General features: G+C 36.7%; 1 protein-coding gene across 2 annotated transcripts; it reads left to right on the top strand.

Moving 5' to 3' along the window:
• The first annotated feature begins 14,227 nt into the window (after nt 1–14,227).
• LOC116208114 (histone-lysine N-methyltransferase family member SUVH2-like) lies at nt 14,228–19,929 on the top strand. 2 transcript variants are annotated; one of them, XM_031541365.1, is made up of 2 exons: nt 14,228–16,571; nt 17,990–18,226. In XM_031541365.1, exon 1 carries the CDS (start codon nt 14,469–14,471, stop codon nt 16,467–16,469), a length of 2,001 nt encoding a protein of 666 aa, XP_031397225.1. In that variant the 5' UTR covers nt 14,228–14,468; the 3' UTR covers nt 16,470–16,571; nt 17,990–18,226. The 2 variants fall into 2 exon arrangements, with proteins under 2 accessions (XP_031397225.1, XP_031397224.1); XM_031541364.1 differs by lacking the exon at nt 17,990–18,226 and adding an exon at nt 19,513–19,929 and having other exon boundaries at nt 14,230–16,571.
• Nucleotides 19,930–19,933: the final 4 nt, after the last annotated feature.

Genomic DNA, 19,933 nt, shown 5'->3' with positions numbered 1-19,933 from the left:
ATAGGAAAGATTGGGTAAAAGATCAAGAAAGAACGGGTAGAAGTGAAAAAAGAATAGGTGGGTCACATGGCCTATTGTCTATGTAAATTCTACAATAAAATCTCAACTTATGTTTCATGATAGAACATTAATTTCAGTTATTAGATTCTATAAATTTTTAATCTTATCAGTCTATTATTTACATATTTTATCCTTAGTATTTCTAGTTCTTCGTATTTTCATTTCACAATTTTCATTTACAATACTATACCTTTGTTTTCAAAACCGCCACATATACCAATTACATTCCACCAAATCAGACCATAAAAATAGGTTTTTAAAGAAAACCAATCTAATATAAGCCGGACACATCAGAGACCCGTCATCGACATGTAAGTAAGGTTTAATTTATGCATGCATTAGCGACACGTGAATAACACGTCATCGACGTGTAAGTGGCCCTCCAATTTTATTATATTTTACATATGGCCCGATTGATTTATGATATCATTGGCCAAAATGTTGTCTTCAATATTAAAAGAATTAAAAAAAAATAGCGTTCCACCATGGAACATAATTCATCGTTTCATTGTAGAATTTGTCTTTATCTATGCAAAATATCATAACAAAAGTTTTAGTTATATAAGATGACCATGTACTCATTGCAAAAGAGGTGCACTCATCACCAAGAGTCTGTTTATTACTCAATGTTTCATCATTCCCTAGATTCCATTGTGGTACTTAATTCTAATTCCATGCACTTTATAATTCAATATTAATAAATATTAATGAAAATAACAAATGAAATGACCCGTGTAATACCAGGTAAACATAACTTTTTCTCTTTTTTTTTTTTGGTGAATAATTTTTCTCTCTTTCTTTCCGTCTTATTCTCCCTCCACCCATATTTCCCTCCTCACACGACTCTTTTCTTTTCCAAGTACAAAACTAATTTCTCCTAAAAATTCTAAAATAATTTACTAGAATAACCATGATAATTGACAATATCCATGTCATTGGATTTCAATTGATAATTTTTGTCATACACTTGATAATATGTGTCGATAGACCATTCTATACCCATACTTCAATTTTTTTTTTAATGTTTTCGTCCATAGATATTTTCAAAGATACTTGATTACATTCAAGGATGACTCAATCTTGGTTCGTATTATTTTTAGAACAAAATGACCGATTCAATAAATTAAAAGTTCAATTTTGTTATTTTCAAACCAAAAAGAGAAAACAAAAATCAGCAATCGAAACTCAATTAAACAAGAAAAGTAAATTTTTTCAAGAGTGTGTTTATTACTTAACATTTCATCATATATGGTGGTACTTGATTCTAATTGCATACACTTTCTAATTCAATATTATTAAATCTTAATAGAAAATAACAAATGAAATGATATGCCCAATGCGCTTGCTATAAGACTAGTTAAACATAACTTTCTCTCTCTTTTTTTCCATCCAATTTTCCCTCTCTCCATATTTCTTTCCACACACATCTCTCTCCTTTCCATGTAAAAAGCTAATTTCTCCAAAAAAATTCTACAAAACTCTGCATATCTGAAAAATAACCATGATAGTTGACAATATCCCTGTCATTGGATTTCAGTTGATAAATCTTGTCCATCATGCAATGTTGTTTTTGTTGAAAGGTAATTCCATATCGATACTTTTTTTTATGTTTTCGTCCACAAGTTTTTTTTATGATACTCTATTACACTCGAGGATGAGTTGACCTCGGTTCGTATTATTTTCAAATCGAACTAATTGTTTAGTTATAGCAAAAGTTTAATTTTATAATTTTCAAACTAAAAAAAAATCAGCAAATCAAAACTCAATTAAACATAAAGATGATATTTTTTACAAGAGTATGTTATTACTCAATGTTTCATTTTTTCATATATGGTGAATTCTAATTGCATATGCTTTCTAATTCAATATTATTAAATACTAATAAAAAAATAACAAATGAAATAGACCACGGAATGAGCATGCTATAAGACTAGTTAAATATAACTCTCTCTCTTTCTTTCCATCCAATTCTACCTTTACCCATATTTCTCTCCTCACATCTCTCTCATTTTCCATGTACAAAGCTAATTTCTCCTTAAAATTTTGCTGTGGCTGGCTAAGAATTAAACATGATAGTTTACAATATGCATGTCATTGGATTTCAATTGATAAATCTCATCCATACACATCATGATATTAATGTCAAAAGACAATTCCGTACCCATACTTTTTATACTTTTATGTTTTTGTCCATAGATACTTTCGATGATACTGAATTACACTTGAGGCTAAGTCGATCTCTTTCATACTATTTTTAGACCGAACCAACCACTTCAATAAAGCAAGTGTTCAATTTTATAATTTTCAAACTAAAAGAAAACAAAAAAATCAGCGATCAAAATTCAATCAAACATAAAATATAATTTTGATTTTTTTTAATTCCTCCTCTAGAGTTGCCCACAGGAGAGGAAAAGTGAATTAGGTGGCGTTTGGTAACGAAGTAGAATATAATTTTGCTTAAATTCATGGGATGAAGATAAAAGTAATTGAGAGAATTTATTATTAAAAACTTGATTGTAATAATAGTTAAAAAAGTATGTAAGATAATTTATTATTAAATTGAAGAAAAAGATAAAAAAAAGTAATGATTGTGTTGCTGAATTAAGAAAAAAGTAATGAATAGTTGTGAGAATTTAATATTAAAAAATTAATTGTAATTATAGTTAAGAAAAAATATGTGTGATAATTTATTATTAAATTGAAAAAAAAGATAAACAAAATAATGATTGCGTTCTTAAATTGATGAAAAAGTAAATTAGAGTTAATTGTAGTATGATTTAACTTCATTGCCAAATAAAGCGAGTTTTAATTTTGGCAGTGACTAGTAAAAAAATTCTAGTAAGAGTCTTCCGGAGCATACTTGACGTGACGATGGTACGTGAAGTCCTACTCCTCTCAATTGCAACAGTGTGACTGTCATAGAATTCTATGTATGCTGGCACGATCTTCTACTCGATTGACGTATGAATCATCACCTGACGGTCCCGGTCGAGCACGATGCTCCAGCTCTGCCTCTGGTATGTGTCCTCAAAGCTGAAAGTGAATCTCATAAGGTCTTCCTCGGCTAAGTTGCCATAAAATTCGTATTTCTAAGCAGCGAGTTGGAGAGCTTCCCCCACCCAATCCACATGTAGATGGCTGCAAACTGGCATACCTTGTTCTCGTACTTCATGATTGAATCCTCCTCGAGCAAGTGCTTCAGATTTGATGTGCAGGGCCTCGAGACGATGTGCTGGAGGAATAAAAACACAATAAAACCAAATTAGCTAATTTTCTTTTTTGTTTAATTAGATTTTAATTGTTGATTTCTGTTTTTGCTTATATTTTGAAAATTATAAAATAATTGAACAGCCGGCTCAGTCTGACAAACTTGGGACTGACTTATCCCCGGGGTGTTGAGATAGTCGGAAATATCCGTGGATGAAAATATAAAAAATAAAAGGGTTTTAACATTATATATTCCATACTTTTATCATTTTCTCAAATCTATCTCATAGTTAAAAAATTACATAAAAAGCTCATGATTTGTATGTTGTTTCAAATCTATCTCGATGTGACATTTTCCATCAATTATTGACAAAGTGGCTGACGTGGTTGGGTTTTGTGTATAATAACGTTGCGTACATGAAAATATTATGGACATCCTTACCATTGTGGCTTAGGATAGATTTGAGAAAAACTTAAATCATGTGATAGTTTTAAGAAAAATGCAAAACAACGGGATAAATTTGAGAAAAAAAACTTAAAATCATGTGAGAGATTTGAGAAAAGTGTAAAACATTTCTTGGGGTGTTTTTAAATAACGAGTAGGCCTAGGGGTATATGATGTGCCCAAGAATGCAATTCAAGACGAGGCTAAATCTAGTTCGGGTCCTATCACTCGTTCCAAGGCCAAGAAGCTTGTTGAAACTCGCCTCGGGCCCATTTCCTTTAAATAATGGTGGTTGTGGCAAGGTGGATGGAGAGTTAATGCCTACAGACTCTTGTTCAACCATTTTCATTTAAACTTTATCTTTTTCATGCATGGGAACTAGTTGTCTTTACTAGGGGTGTACACGGATGCAGGGTATACCCAAAACCGGTCGGAACCTACCCGTTATAGTAGGATCCGAGTAGCTCGTATTGAAAATAAGGTAGGATCCAAGTATTAAAATAATAAATCGGTGAAAATCGATTACGATTCCGGTTCCTACCTACAAGGTATCCGGAACCGGAACCGGAATCGGTACCCTGAACCGGATGATACTTACTAATTAAAAAAGAAAAAGAGTAAAGTTACAAACCAAACGAAGAACAACGAAAAACCCTAAAAGAGAGGAAATACACTGCGACTTTATAAGAGACGGGGAGGTTCCCTTTCCCTCTCATCGCTCCTCAGTTCTCACCATTTGAGTTTGCCACATAGAGATTAATTCCTCGATGACCTTGATCTGATCCTGCACAGACTCACTACTCAGCTAATTGTTGGTCGTCGAATCTGCCTGTGCTCTATTCTACTAGTCGCCATTACAAAAATTGAGAGAATTTTGGGGGTCACATGTTGAAGGTGAGTTTTCTAGGATTTTAAAAGCACTCCCATTCCTGAAATTTTTTTTTTCCTTTTTCGCTACTTGTCGGTCCATTGGTGATCGACAAACTCCTCGAAGCCTTGTAGGTGGCTTCCCCTTATTGTGGAAAAAGGGTTCGGGTATCTTTTTTTTACCGGACTGAACACCCCTTGTAGGGAAGACGATGAACAGTATAAGGATGGGGCATGTTTCTAAAAATAAAAAATTGGTGGGGCTATTATTCAATTTTAAAAAATTTATAGGTTCCAACATGGTACCCAGAACGTGTAGTATAACACAGGTTCCAAGTAGGTTCTAGTTTCAGAATTCAACAGGGTAGAGTCCGGTTCCAAAATCTTGAAATATATCCCTTATAGGATATGGTTTGGGTATCGTGAAAAATACAGGGTACCCAGAACCGATCACCCCTAATCTTTACTTTCCATTGCTGTCATCATGTCTACGTGGTTATAAGAGCACTATATAAGCTTTATTCTAATCAATGAGAAGATGAATATTTTGAATGAAATAGCCTAGAACATTTCCCCGCTTTCTTATTTGAACAAGTTCCTTATTTAGTGTCGAAAACCCCAATTCTTATTGTTCATTTTTTAGCGTGGCGAATTAAAACGACTTTTCTTACTCGTGGTGAGTTATCATATCGAATGAGTTTAGTTAGTTCTACCCTCCACCCTTTTTTCTTATCAATCTCTAGTCTGTGAGCTCATCAGTATATGTGTTGTCATTTTGTTGGTTAGTTCATAAATGGCATGGTAGTATTACCCTTTAACCGGCCACGTTTTCTTTTCCATCGATTTTTTACGGAAATAATAATGATGGGATTGATTTGGAAAACAATGTACAACCATGGGCTTTTTATGTAATTTTTAAATCATGGGATAAATATGAGAAAAGCTTAAAATCATAGGATATATGTGTTAAAACCTCAAAGTAAAAGTATAAATATGAGATTGTGAGTTAGCTCAAAACATGTTCATCATGGTGTATCCTTCATGATATTATGCATGGATCAGATATATCATGGTGAATTCTTCAGAAAAATTAATTCTTTCCAATGTAATCTGATAAGTGAGATTTTAAGTAAGTGTTTATATAATCTCCTTCTATCCGAAGAAATGATTCATCAAAATTAGGGCCGGCAATATTTGACACGACACGAAACGACACGGAGTTAAACGGGTATGGGTTGAGATTTTTCGATATTCGGTCTAAAAAGGTTGATCCCGTATAACCCAATTATACACGATTAAACCTGTTTATTTAGACGTGTTCAACCGTGTTATTTAATCGTGTAACCCGTTTACCCGTCTATTTAACTGAATTTACTAAACTATCATTACACTAGTCTAACCCTAATTTCGAAATTTCCTGTTTCCTCCTTCCATTCCACTCCAATTCCACTGTTCCTTCCCGCTTCCACGGTTCCACCCGAGGCGGAGTCAGTCTTCGCAAAATCACAATTTCCTTCCCACTTCCTCCCGATTTCCTTCGAAATTCGGATCCTTGAGTTGAATCCTTCCAGATTTAACCTCCACCTGAGTCGAAGACAACTTCGACCGTCCGCTTAGACGAAGCCTCCACTTGAATCCTTCCGCCGTTCGGTCGACAACATTTAGACGAAGGCGACCTCACCGCGTGACCTAGATCTCGGGTCGACCCCACGACCTCGACTTCGACCTCGCGACCACGACCTCCACCCTACGACCCTCGAGCCCTCTACAATCGAGCCCTCTCTCCATCGAGTTCGACCTCAAACGAAGACGACATTAGGTCGACCCGACTCGGCCGCGCGACCTCAACATCAGGTATCCCTGCTCTACTGACCCCAAAGTACTCCCTTTCCCTATCCAGGCTTTGCTAATTGTTCTGTTTTCGTGTCTTGCCGTCCACGGAAAGCGGTCTCTTATATGTAATATGCCTTCTTCCCACTCGTGTTTTCTTTCTATTATCTTAGGTTATGTCTGTAGTTTAAATTGTTGTGTATCGATTATATTGAGCCCAAAGGATGTAACATTTTGTATATTTGTATATATTTTTAGGTCTACCATGAAGTGGATCAGTCAGAAGTTAATCGCCTGAAAGGTTCATTATTGATCTCTTCACCGCATGGTATTCAGTTACAAGTAAGTTATTCTTTTTCACTTCATCAGCATAAGCATTCAGACTTATTGGGGGAAAAAAAGGTGAAGAAGTAAATCTCTCATTCCATTTTGCATTGCAAATGAAATGAAACTGGTAACTAGATTTGCAGCTATTAGTAATCTAAGTTTTGCACTTTCCGGCTATTCTGCTTATGATATAATAGGTGAACTAGACAAGCACATGGGTAAACTCAATGAAAGCAAATCAGTCTACAAATGCTGAAGGTTGCTGCTTGTCTTCCAAAGGATGTAACATTTTGTATATTTGTATTTCAGCAGTTACTTAAACATTGAAGCTTATATTTATATTTTTGTCATCTCCTCTCGAGAAATCTATTTCATCTGTCAATGTTTGACCTGGACAATACATTGTAAACCTGTTGCATTAATTGAGTTGCATAACGGAATAGGAAACTAAATCTAGAATATGACCACATTTGTAGGGTTCCATTCACGAGTTTCTAAATCCATCTTTGTAGCATGTTTTTCTCGGGACTCACAATTGAAGTAGATATTTTGTTCGATTTGGAGTTGGATTCCTCTAGTGTTATATCCTGTCATATGGCTGCTACATACGACTAGTGGTTGATTTTGTCTTTGTTGCTAACTAATTTTGAGTGCTTTTGGTATCTCGGACTTCTAATTCAATGACCTTACAATTCCTTCTTTCACGTGAAGTTCCAGATATTTAGCATGGACCACATGCGAGCGGTAGATCAATGAGGTTGCTTGCAGGATTATGATTAATATGTAAGAACCTCATGCCCCTTCCTTAACCTTTCAAAAATCTATCTAACACGTCACTATGTATCTGCACTTTAACTTGCTATCTTATTCTCGATTTTGCTTAAGTTGAGTGCATTCTCCTATTTGTTTTGCAGCTGTAATGGAACTCTTGATTCTCTTGCATGCTATAGACAATCAAGAGAAGTGGCCTAAGGTTAGTCGTGGAGGGGAGACGCGTGGTGTGTATGGATTGAATTTTGTCTTGTTTAGAGAGGCTGTGCTGTTTTATAGCACCTGCCGCCTGGACGTGTCGTTCGTTCCTTGTTACCATATGTCTGTTTGTCCCGCAAACCAGCACTGCTCTCAGTGGGCAAGGAAGAACAAGAAGTACTCCCTCTGCAATACAAAAGATGGAATCTCTTTGTTTTTGGGTTTGGTTAGTGTAATTACTTGATGAATCAGATGTGACAACTGATCTGAGGATTATTATTCTCATTTCTTTACTGTTTTACAATGTTGAAGTTGAAATCTAAGGTTGCGTTTGGTTTCATAATAGGATTTTAAAATCAGATTTTGATTTTGATTTTGAGTGGAATAAATGGGCCCACCCGTTGACTTTGTATGAATTATGTTGTTTTGTTGTGGAAAAAAGTGGTATAAATGGGCCCCACTCTTTGACTTTGTAGGAGTTATTTTGTTTTGTAGTGGGCAGAGTTAAGTTAGAATTGTGATTTTAAAATATTATCCTAAAACCAAACAAGCCCTAAGTTTTTATATTCCTTTAGTTCTTTTTGCTCATATCTTCAATGTTGATTTTCATACTCTCTCCTATGAAAGATTAGTGCCTATATTGTGCAAATCTTGATTCTTTTTTCTTCTCATTTCTTTTTGGAAAACTTTAAGCAGGTCGTGTTAACGTGTTCGGGTAATCGGGTTAAACGGGTCATGTTAACGTGTCCGGGTAACCGGTTGAACGGATAAATGGGTCGTGTTAACGTGTCCGGGTAAACGGGTTAATCAGATAAACGGGTCGTGCCAGGTAAACGGGTTGTGTTAACGTGTCCGGGTACCGGTTATAATCATTTCGTGTATACGTGTACCTGTTATGACTCGTTTTAATAAACGGGTTTACACGTGTCGTGTACGGGTTGACACGGATATAATCGTGTCGTGTTCGTGTAATGGAAACCTAACCCGTTTAATAATCGTGTCGTGTACGGGTTATGATTTCGATGACACGAATCCGTTTAGACACGATACGTATAAATACGACACGACACGAATTGTCACCCCTAATCAAAATAATGATTCACCCGTTATTAGCACATCTGAAATCATCAAAATATTAGGGACTCCCTGTATTCAATCCTGTTCCTTCTTCACAAAAGGTCGTCATAATTATTTTTGTTTTTCCATCAACCACTTTAAAAGCACTCCAATTTCTCTTCTCCCTCTTAACCCCTTAAAACACATATATATTTATAGGGTTTATTGCATCATATAACATAACATTAACAGATACTCTTAGATCTATTACAACATCATTTTTTTGCTTGAGATATCTCAACGTTGCTATTTTTATTTCACCAACTATCCCCTGGGACTAGATGGTGACATCAAATTAGCAACGTTAGGATAGCTCAGGCAAAAAATCGACATTGAGATAGATCTAAGAATATCTGTCAACGTTAGACTATATGGTACAATATATCCATATTTATATATATTATAAAATTTAAATCAACGCATCATGAAACGCCATGCGTGATAGATTACATTCCTTGACCTTTCATGACATAACTAATAAGAACATGACAAGTGGTGCAATATCACGACGCCACATTACATTGAAAAATCGAAAGGATGGAAAACCATGAGTGACATATTTACACTTTGCATTTTTATTATTGAATTAAATGTGATTATTATTATTTTATCTTGAAGAGATACAAAGTTAACACTGTACCAATTTCTTAAGGAAGAACTTTTTTTTCTTTTCTTGGGATTGCTCTACTTCAAGCTTCCTATTCGGTGGGCTTTGATGAAGGCAAGATTGTTGAGAAGTGGTTCAAGTGTCCACATTGCAGCGAAACCGCACTAGAACTCTATATCGAGAGTAGGAGACATGGAAGAAATTACAAACATTATACGTTAGATCATGTGAGTATCTTCTATTAGACAAGTACTAAAAATGTTTTTTGAGATTATAAACACATCTTTCGTTGAAAAAAGAAGAAGTTATGATTGACGTGTCCTTTTGAGTCACCATTAATGGATGTGACAAGTGACAATTTTTTCAGCAACTGAGAGATTAGTTGGGGTAGTTCTAGACTAGATATCTAAGCAATAAAGCCAAATTAGAGAAGTCTTCAGTAACCACGTGATAAATATGTGTATTGATACAACAACTTAATATTCTAACAGATTTTCCAATTGCTATTGGAAGGAAGACCTTATACGAATAATACAAAAGGATGGAGTAAAACATTTTCAATATGGAAGTCCATATTTTCAATATTGCAAAAACTTAGGTATGATTTCAACAATAATTATTTTACTTCTTTTTCTATTTTTGTGAACAATATTATTTTAATTCTTGACTGATATGGATATGGACAATTAAATTTTATTGGGAGTAATAATTCTTTAGATTAGTCTTTTTGTTACTTTTTGTATTTTTTAAAACTTTTTTTTACCTCTTTAAATCATGAGAATATATTCTTTTCTTACTCTTAGTTTTCAATTTATTGTTTTATATAAGTTTTTTTAGCGTCCTAATACTATTCAATAATTATTATTTTTTAATCCATGCAACTAATCCGTCATATGCACGGGCCGTTCATCTAGTTTTCTCCTTACACACCTAGTTTTCTCCTTACACACCGTCAACCCACCCCCACCCCCACCCCCACCCCCGATTAGATTACTTTTTCTTTTTTTCCTAATTTTTTTCACAATTTACCAAAAATTGATATATGAAACTTTTTTTGCAAGTAAAAATTGGCGTATACTATTGTTGAGTTAATTAAGTCATGGAATTAGATCCGCATGCACATAGCAAGTGAATATCTAGTGTTCAGGTCGAATTAACGCTTGACACTCAATGACCTGCACGTGGAGATTAAATCGAGATGCCAGACGTGCTAGGGTGCTGTCCTAAGAAATTAAAGATCGATATAACACCAGCCGGCCCACCGGTTTCGAATGGTGGTTGAGTTTAATATATACGAGTACGAATCAGATAGATTCTACAACTAAAAAATTTGGCCACTACGTGTTATCTACTAATCGTTGCGAGCTACGAGTCCAAAACCAAATAGCGCTAAGGAGCATGTCACTAATCTCGGCTAAAGACAACTCAAACTGAGTTTGCGAGTCTACTCACTAAGCCCCTCGGCCAAGAAAACACTTCGACCCAAGAATTTCGGCAAAGACTACCGAAACTAAAGTCAAAGGCAGCACCTTGAAGTATCAAGGCCTCTGTAGCAAAAAGGAAATTAACGAAAATCAGCTTGCTAAAGCCGACCTATGCGACTGTTTGCGAAAACCAATTGTAAGAATTAGTCGACTCCTAGCGCACGAAAGTAAAATTGCGGAAAAAATAAGGTGCGAGGATTTAAAAGATAAGAATGTAATGTGATTTTGATTGAAGTGTGTGAAACCTTATAACTAACTTCATATCATGTATTTATAGGTGTTATAATGAAATGATTTAGAGATCGATCTAAATTGGATACACTTATAAATACGAGATCAGAATTTCATTCAAAAAACTCTACCTAAATAACCTAACAAACAAAATATTTCCAAAAACACCTAATAAACAAAATATTTCATAAAACTCGGAGATTATATCCGATTATTACAAAGTATTCAAATTCTTAAAAGACTGAAAGCCAAAAATATCAATTCTTCATCTTGCCGGCCAAGACAAAGTCACCGCGTTCCTCGATGTTTTCCATTTCCTCGTCCGTGATCCTAAAATTGGACCTCCACGCATGGGCTCAATTGTTCAAATTCAACCTCCATGGGCCTTTTCAAAGTTGAACCAAGATCAAAGAGCCCAAAAAAGGGCCCAAATCCTCAAAATAAATCCATCATATGCCACGACCAGTTAATTCTCACGACATGCGAAAAATAGGTATAAACATATAGTTACCATATAGAGAAAGTTTTATTTCCTTTTTATTCTTAAATTCCATTTAAATTATGTAAGGTTATTATAAATGTGTTATTACAAAACTTTGTCAACCAATTATAAAATATCTGGCTTAAAGTAGGATGTCGATGGTGCAATCATTGATGAATAAATAAATAAATAAATAATCACTAAATGGATTTGAAAATTATTGTACTATACAACGATTGCATCATATAATTTTCTAATCGTGAGACATGTCATCTCATAAAGTTAGGAGACCGGAAGAATAATTAAGAAAATGGTAAATATCATAAAAAATTATGAACTTTGCACATAATTTTGAATCTAGCATGAACTTCAACCTTTGACACAAAAAATCATCAACTATTTGTTAAGCCTCACATCTACCATCCATTCAATTTTCCGTCCATGTTCTCCGATGTGGCAATCTTATTTGGCTAACGGCTTCTTATGCGGCATCTATGTGGCTAACGGAAAGTTGAACAGATGGTAATGTGTAGCTTAATAGATAATTGATGATTTTTTTTGTGCCAAAAATTGAAGTTCATACTAGATTCAAAATTATGTGCAAAGTTCATGATTTTCTATGCTATTTGCCCGTAAGAAAATAATATTAACTCTGTTTTGGAATATAGATTTCGGGGAAGATTATTGTGTGAATTAATTTAAAAAAGAAGACTATTTTGGTCAAATCCCTCTCCCTCTCATATAACATCTATTATATAAGTAAGTCTTAAAATAATTTTCTTCTACAACTATAACCTCAACTTATTTTTCAAAGAAAACATTTGATTAGGTATAATTATGCCAAATAAATTACAGTAAGTAATAAATTATCACAATATTTAAAAAAATTACACCAAGTAACAGCCGTTGCATTTTAGCATCTGTTGGTTATATAATCATCGCATTTTCAAAAATGGTAAAAACGAGTATAGATTCTTTATAGACATTAGCTTAAGATTTAATTGTGCAATTATTGTACGAGACAATCATTTTTCAGAAATATCGGTTTTTTCTCTTTCTACATAACCACGTTTTCAGTATTGGTACGATTTTATTAATGGAAAGTATGTTTAATTCCGCGTGTAGTTCGTGTGATGCTCATAGTATAATTGTGCGACACCTTTTAACAAAAATAAAAAAAGATTGTGTGGCACCTCCTTGTATTTTCAATTGGGTGATGCTATCACAGTTGGTAGACAAAAACAACCACCTCGATCATTTTGTTTTCAACCAATGGATTCCCTTATGTAAGATCCAGACCGTACATATGTCCATAATATTTTTACATTGAGATTCACCCCTTATAATTTTACTATCGATATTTTCGACCATATGACTCTCATTGACAGTTGGTCTTATCCGTGAATGGGCTGAATTCATTTTGATAATAGACCGAACCAAAAGTGAAATTGCAACGATTATTGGTATAAATAATGGCATGAGCTGTGTGAATTAACCTTTGTCGAACTTATGGGGTGAACTCGACGTGAGCATATCCCCAAATCCTCCTGTCAATTTGGTGATCTGTCCTTGGATGAGGCCAAAAGGATTTAGGGATTTTGATGATTATATTCGGTCAGTTGGATGGATGTATGAGGCGAACAAATGGATGTTTGTTTATTATTCTATCAATTTGGGTGTTTGAAGCCAGCCAGATGGGCGTTGATTCATTATCTTTTTTCTTTTTTTTAAGTAATTAAATTGCATTAATTTAACTGAAACAGTGTTAATGGATTTGGTTATTATTGAAGCGGACCTGGCTCGTTCACGGGTGAGACCGACCATCAACGAGAAGATTCGTGATTGAAAATATCAATAGTATAATCATGAAGGGTGAATCTCAATGTAAAAATATCATGGACACGTGTATGATCGAGATTTTACGTAAGGGGATCTGATAGTTGAAAATAAAATAATCGTGGTGATTATTTTTACCTATCAATCATCGTAGAATCTCCAATTTTCAATTAAAATAATTACTTGACACCACCTAAATGATAAGATGATTTTGACTACATTTTTCATGTTTTATGGGAGTTTGATTTTAGAATAGAGTAACTCTACTCTACTTCACGAGATAGAGGTAAAATAATTAAAGGAAATTATTATTGAAAAAATTATTTTAATAATGATTAAAAAATATATGAAAGAATTTATTATAAAATTGGAGAAAGGAAAAAAAATAATAAAAAATTTAGAGAATTTAATATTAAAAATTAGTCGTAATAATAATTAAGAAAATGTAAGTAAGATTATTTATTATTAAATTTAAAAAATAAAAAAATAATGATTGTGTTGTTGATTTAAAAAAAAAGAAAAGAAAGTAAAGTAGGGTGGAATTGGATGGTATCATTCTCGCAAAAATGCAGGTGCATTTCGCAGATATATTAGAGAAATTAAAAACCGAAACATGCGGCTTTTTATTATGACGTAATGTAAAGACCCGATTAAAAACATTTCTTTCATCCAAAGCAAAAAAATATAAAAAACATTTCTTTCATCCAAAGCAAAAAAATATAACCCCCCAAAAAAAAAAAAAACTAAGCTATGGAGATATTCAAACAAGATTGGCTCCGCTCTCAAATTTTTGATTTTCTGTCTGTCTGAACTGAGAGTTTCAACTCTCTCTCTCTCTCTCTCTCTCTTCGTTCCGCCATGGATGGGAGCATCTTCAAACATCTGTGAACTTGTCACCAACCGAACTCCGCCCTAGCACCTCATCCCGACCTTGTCTTCTCTCCATTTCTCCAATTTAATCCCAATCTGGTGAAAACCCTAATATAATTTCTTCCATTAACCTCGAAAATGGGTGCTATGGTCCCCTTCCAGGACCTGAATCTCCTCCCCGACCCACCCCTCTCCGCCTCCTCCACTGCATTGCGTACACCTAAAATTGAGCCCAAGGCCGAGCCCCTCGATGTGGACCACCATCTGCCCCCGGTTCAGACAACGACGCAGCCCCAGCTCCCCAATTCACATACCGCCCCGGAGCCCATCTCCACCGAGATGGGCGAGACCCACCTCTACTCGGAGTTCAATCGTATTTCCGAGCTCTTCCACGCCGCCTTCTCCAACCGCCTCAGCCGCCTCCGGCTCCCTGACTCCCCTGCGGCGGCCGCCGCCGCCGCTTCACCCGCCTCGCCTGCTGTGTCCGAATCTGACTCCCGGGCCATCGTACCTGTCCCTGAGAACAACAACCAGCTCTCAGCCCCGAGGTCAAACAAGAAGCTCGACAAGCGGTCCTCAGAGCTTGTTCGTGTCACTGGCCTCAGCTCCGAGGACGAGCGGTTCTTTCGTGAGGTGGTCCGTCGGACCCGCATGGTCTACGATGGGCTCCGCATCCTCTCGACCTCCCAGCAGGACTCCCATGCACCCCACCTCACTGGCCGGCGCCTCCGTGGTGACCTGGCCGCTGCCTCGGTGATGCGGGCCCACGGGCTCTGGCTCAACCGTGACAAGCGCGTCGTGGGCCCAATTCCTGGGGTTTACGTGGGCGACATGTTTTTGTACCGAATGGAGCTCTGTGTGGTTGGGCTCCACGGCCAGCCGCAAGCCGGGATCGACTACTTGACCGCAAGCGAGAGCTCCAACGGAGAGCCCATTGCCACAAGCATAATCGTCTCTGGCGGATACGAGGACGATGAGGACTCTGGTGATGTCCTTGTCTATTCTGGCCATGGCGGACAGGACAAGTTCAGTAGACAGTGTGCCCATCAAAAATTAGAAGGTGGGAATTTAGCGATGGCGAAGAGTATGCATTATGGGATTGAAGTTCGAGTTATTCGAGGCTTTCGCCAAGGTGCATGTGCATCGAATAAAGTTTACGTCTATGACGGGTTGTACCGAATCATTGACTATTGGTTAGATGTGGGCAAGTCAGGCTTCGGGGTTTACAAGTACAAACTCTCTAGAATTGAGGGCCAACCTTTGATGGGAAGCTCCATAATGAAGTTCGCTGAGACCCTCAAGATTCGTCCTTTAGAGGTGAGACCGAGTGGCTACCTCAGCCTCGATGTTTCTGTGAAGAGGGAGGCAGTGCCAATTCCTGTTTTTAATGACATCGACTCGAATAATGAGCCCTTGTGCTTTGAGTACTTATCTACGAGTGTCTTTCCCCCCTTTCTAGTTCACCAAAATGGTGGGATGGGCACTGGGTGTGAATGCCTTTCAGGTTGTAGGGAGGGTTGCATTTGCGCCGCGAAGAATGGGGGGGAGTTCGCTTATGATCCGAATGGGATCCTCTTTAGGGGAAAACCGGTGGTTTTTGAGTGTGGGGTTTCCTGTAAGTGCCCTCCCTCTTGCAGAAATCGTGTCACACAGAGGGGGCTACGGATTCCACTGGAGATATTTCGATCGAGGGAGGCAGGTTGGGCTGTGCGGTCATTGGACTTGATCCAAGCGGGCTCTTTCATATGCGAATATTCAGGGGTTGTTCTGACGAGAGATCAGGCCCAGGTTTTTTCAATGAATGGGGATTCATTGGTCTATCCTAATAGGTTCGCGGGCAAATGGGCCGAGTGGGGAGATTTGTCTCGAATATTTCCCAACTATGTGTGCCCTTCCTATCCCTCCATTCCTCCTCTTGATTTCGCAATGGATGTCTCAAGAATGAGAAATGTTGCGTGCTATATAAGCCACAGCTCGACTCCAAATGTATTTGTGCAGTATGTGCTTCAGGATCACAACAACATCTCGTTCCCACGACTGATGTTGTTTGCTTTGGAGAATATCCCTCCCCTGAGGGAGCTCAGCCTCGATTATGGAGTGGCTGATGAATGGAGTGGGAAGCCTATGATCTGCAACTAAATATGATTTGAGAGATAAGCTTATGATCTGCAACTCTGACTTACATTTTTGATGTGATACAAGTTATTGAAGAGTCACCGCGAAGCACTTTCGACAATTGAGGTAAATTTAGCTTTCTGGCCCCTGTCTCCCTCATCAATATGGCTTTGCACTATATTAATTTAGATGTGTGGTTATTCTCATGGTATCCTTGAATTTGTTGTTATGAGTGCATATTATTTTGCCGAACATATAGCACGTGCTCATTCTAGCAGCTTAAAATATGTTTGATTGATGACTTTCTCTGTTCATAGAGACTGAAGATTGACGTCTTCATTCCCATAAATTTCATTTGCCTTGAGGTTAAGTTACTTTTATGTTATTTGTACTGGTTTGTAGATTTTTTCGGGACAATCTTCTTAAGTGTTGTTTTAGGAATAAGTAACACTATAAAGTAGCATTTGGAAATACTGAGACTTTCATATAAGTTTTTAGAAAGAGTGGACGTAGTATGATGTTCCAGAATTCTGTAATTCTGGATGACACTTCCATTACAATATAGAAGATAACTAGTTTGAACTATGACATTAATGTCTCAAATGTTGTGAAGGGCTCTGTTCTTTTGACTAGATCTAGGAAATATTTGCTTTGAAGACAAATTATTGTACAATCAGCTATCCATCTAGACTTGGTAACTAATGAATTGTTATAGGTATGTAAAAGGTGTTTGCTCTATTGATTCATATCTATCAGTGAAGTTTTGTGAATATCTATAACTTTTCATGCAAATGTCGTTAGTTCATGAAAGGGAGAGTATGATAACGTGAAGAACTTGTGTAGGATGAAACTGGTATTGAATGGAGCAAAGAATTATTGATCTTTAATACTTGGGTAACATCTGGTGACTGGTGTAGCATGGAAATGAATGACAATAAATGGAGCAAGGAATTTTGATCTTTGAAATTGGGGGTTAATCTGGTGATAAAGTGGCAGACTTTCCATACTTCATAGAGTGGATAATTATGATTGAACTCCTAGTAATAAGTAGTAGGCAGGTCATGGGCTGAGGTCTATACTTTTTCAGTTGGAGTATTTTTGCCCCCCCCTTCCCTTTTTCTTTTTCTTTTTCTTTTGATGAATAAGAAAAACATAGAGTATCTCTTCTTCTTCTGCCTCCACTTCATGGTGACTAATACTGACCGGGTCTAGCTTAATATTGGGTCCTTAGAGTGATTGCAAGCTGGAGGAAGGCCCTGGCAAGCCAATAAGTGGGGTTCTTGTTTGTTCATGGGCTTTCTGCATTCAGGAGTAGCAATCTTATTTTATTTTCCCTTTATCTTCCTAGATGAAGTTCTTATAGTCAGGACACAGATCTATGGCAAGAAGTGGGGTTTTATCTTTCTCTTTCCACTTAATGATAATAATTTCCTCAAATTGGTGCATGAAAAACAATATAATTATTAAGTATATGACAAGCCCCGAATAGAGTGTGTCTTGGAATGCCATAGATCAGTCGTGATGGAATGGAGCTTGACTTGCAGAATGATGGCCATGGGAAGAAGCAGTGAATGCAGCTCACGGAAGGTCTTAGCCTTGGGTCATGTTGAAACAGAGAAAGTTCAACAAAAACTTGAAGTTAAGAACTGAAGTTACAGAAGTACTTATAAATAGTTTCTTTCTGTCTTGTAGAATGAAAAGAATTTCCATATGCACCATTTCTTCCAACATACTGATAAACATAGATGCTGGAGAGCAAGCAAAAAAGGGGAAAAAAAAAAGGCAGATAATAACCTTTCTGTTGGTGGACAATGCAAATGTGTTGTTACCTGAGCAGCTGATAGTTTCTTGTAAAAATATTTAACACCCTTATATGATGATTCCTACATTACTAAATGCAGCAAGGTAATTTATGTGGAATACCTGTCGGTAGTAGTAACCTCGTCAAGAGATGAAATAATGTCATTGGATTTTTATTTAAAGTAAAGATTATTTGAACTATTAAGCGATTCCCAATTGAATAATAAAGAGTGAATGACGTAACCAAGTCCCAAAGGGAGGGGGGGGGGGGGGGGGGGGGGAAAAAAACGAGGCACTCTCTCTTGGCTTACATACTTAAATAATGTTTTCACCTGACTGCTATTATGAGCTTCCTGCAGGAGATGTAATACGACTGATATTCTTTACATTTAGTTTGCTCTATGTCGATTGAGTTTTGACAGAGGAATGTTGACCTGGAATTAACAGATTAATGCCTTTTGATGATTCTTTTTTAAATGTTCTATTTTCCATTTGTACTTTAATGTTGGAGTATGACGAAGTGTCCACTTCTGATGCAATTTGCTCTGCAGTCAAGTTCTATCCACATGTCACAACATCGTCCTTTGAATCCTGTGTTTCCGCTTTACATATATAATAATAGAGATTACTCTGTCTGTCCAAGCTGATGTGGATGAAAAAGTTCATAGGAAAAACGATATCAACTATGAGTATATTATGATAACAACTTAGGCGTAGATATAGCCTTGAAAATGGAATATCCATACATGGTACTAAACTAAATCGTTTGACTGCGCCAGTTCCATCAATGTCGAACTTTTTCATCTGTGATTCAATGCAATATAAAAGTATAGAGTCGAAAAGTTTCAAACCTAAGTGATTTTTAATATGGCAGTGAATGGAGAGGACTGGAATAGTGATATAAAAATAGGTCTGTCCAGGTGTCGCTTTCCATTCCACGAAGTTTCTATTGCTTTGCGCACAAAAGAGACCTTACAGGGCACTGGCATTGCGAGACGAGGTTTTGATCAATAAATATTTGCTCTATTGCACCAGTGAACCTCAGTACGCGGAAATCCTGAAGGTGCCTTTGATTGTGTTTTTCTGTGTTTTGTTGAACAATGCAGATATTGCCACTTCCAACAATGATTCATTCGTGTTTGTGTTTCTTCCATGATCATTTGGTACCTGCCCTTTTGTTGCATTGGAGTTCTGATAGACTCCCATCATAATCTATGACTTTCACTGACCTAAATGTCCTGCTATTACTTTTGTTCTGTTCATGCAGATGTTGAAGGCATATCATCAGTGTTTCGGCAGGCGCTTGACCTGCTACCGGTGGTCATTCTTGCCTTCAAGTCAATTTTGGGATGTGAAGCAGCGGTATATCATCTCTACTTGCCTTATTTCTTTTCCAGTAAGTTTGCAACACAGATGCTTTTTATCCATTGCTCTGACAAAAACTTGTCTGAAATTGGCTCGACTGAGCTTAGGAACCACAGCCAAAGTGTTGTGATTTTGCTCGCTTGGGTGCTTAGGGCTTGTAGTGTGTTGCAATACTGTAGGACTGTGTAGTAAGCTGTGTGTTGTTTGTACCCACAATATGTATGCATCTCTATTTAAACTTTCATGTACTAATTAGATTGTATATAGGGAGCCATAATATCATTAATGCAAGTGTCTGAGCATGCCGATTTAGTCCAAATTCT

This window comes from Punica granatum, chromosome 5 (genome assembly GCF_007655135.1).
Source record: "Punica granatum isolate Tunisia-2019 chromosome 5, ASM765513v2, whole genome shotgun sequence".
Lineage (NCBI taxonomy): Eukaryota > Viridiplantae > Streptophyta > Magnoliopsida > Myrtales > Lythraceae > Punica > Punica granatum.
This window is presented reverse-complemented; position numbering and strand designations above follow the sequence as displayed.

What these genes read in the sequence shown, in the direction of transcription:
- LOC116208114 (XM_031541364.1), top strand. Translation starts at nt 14,469, where the DNA reads ATGGGTGCTATGGTCCCCTTCCAGGACCTGAATCTCCTCCCCGACCCA.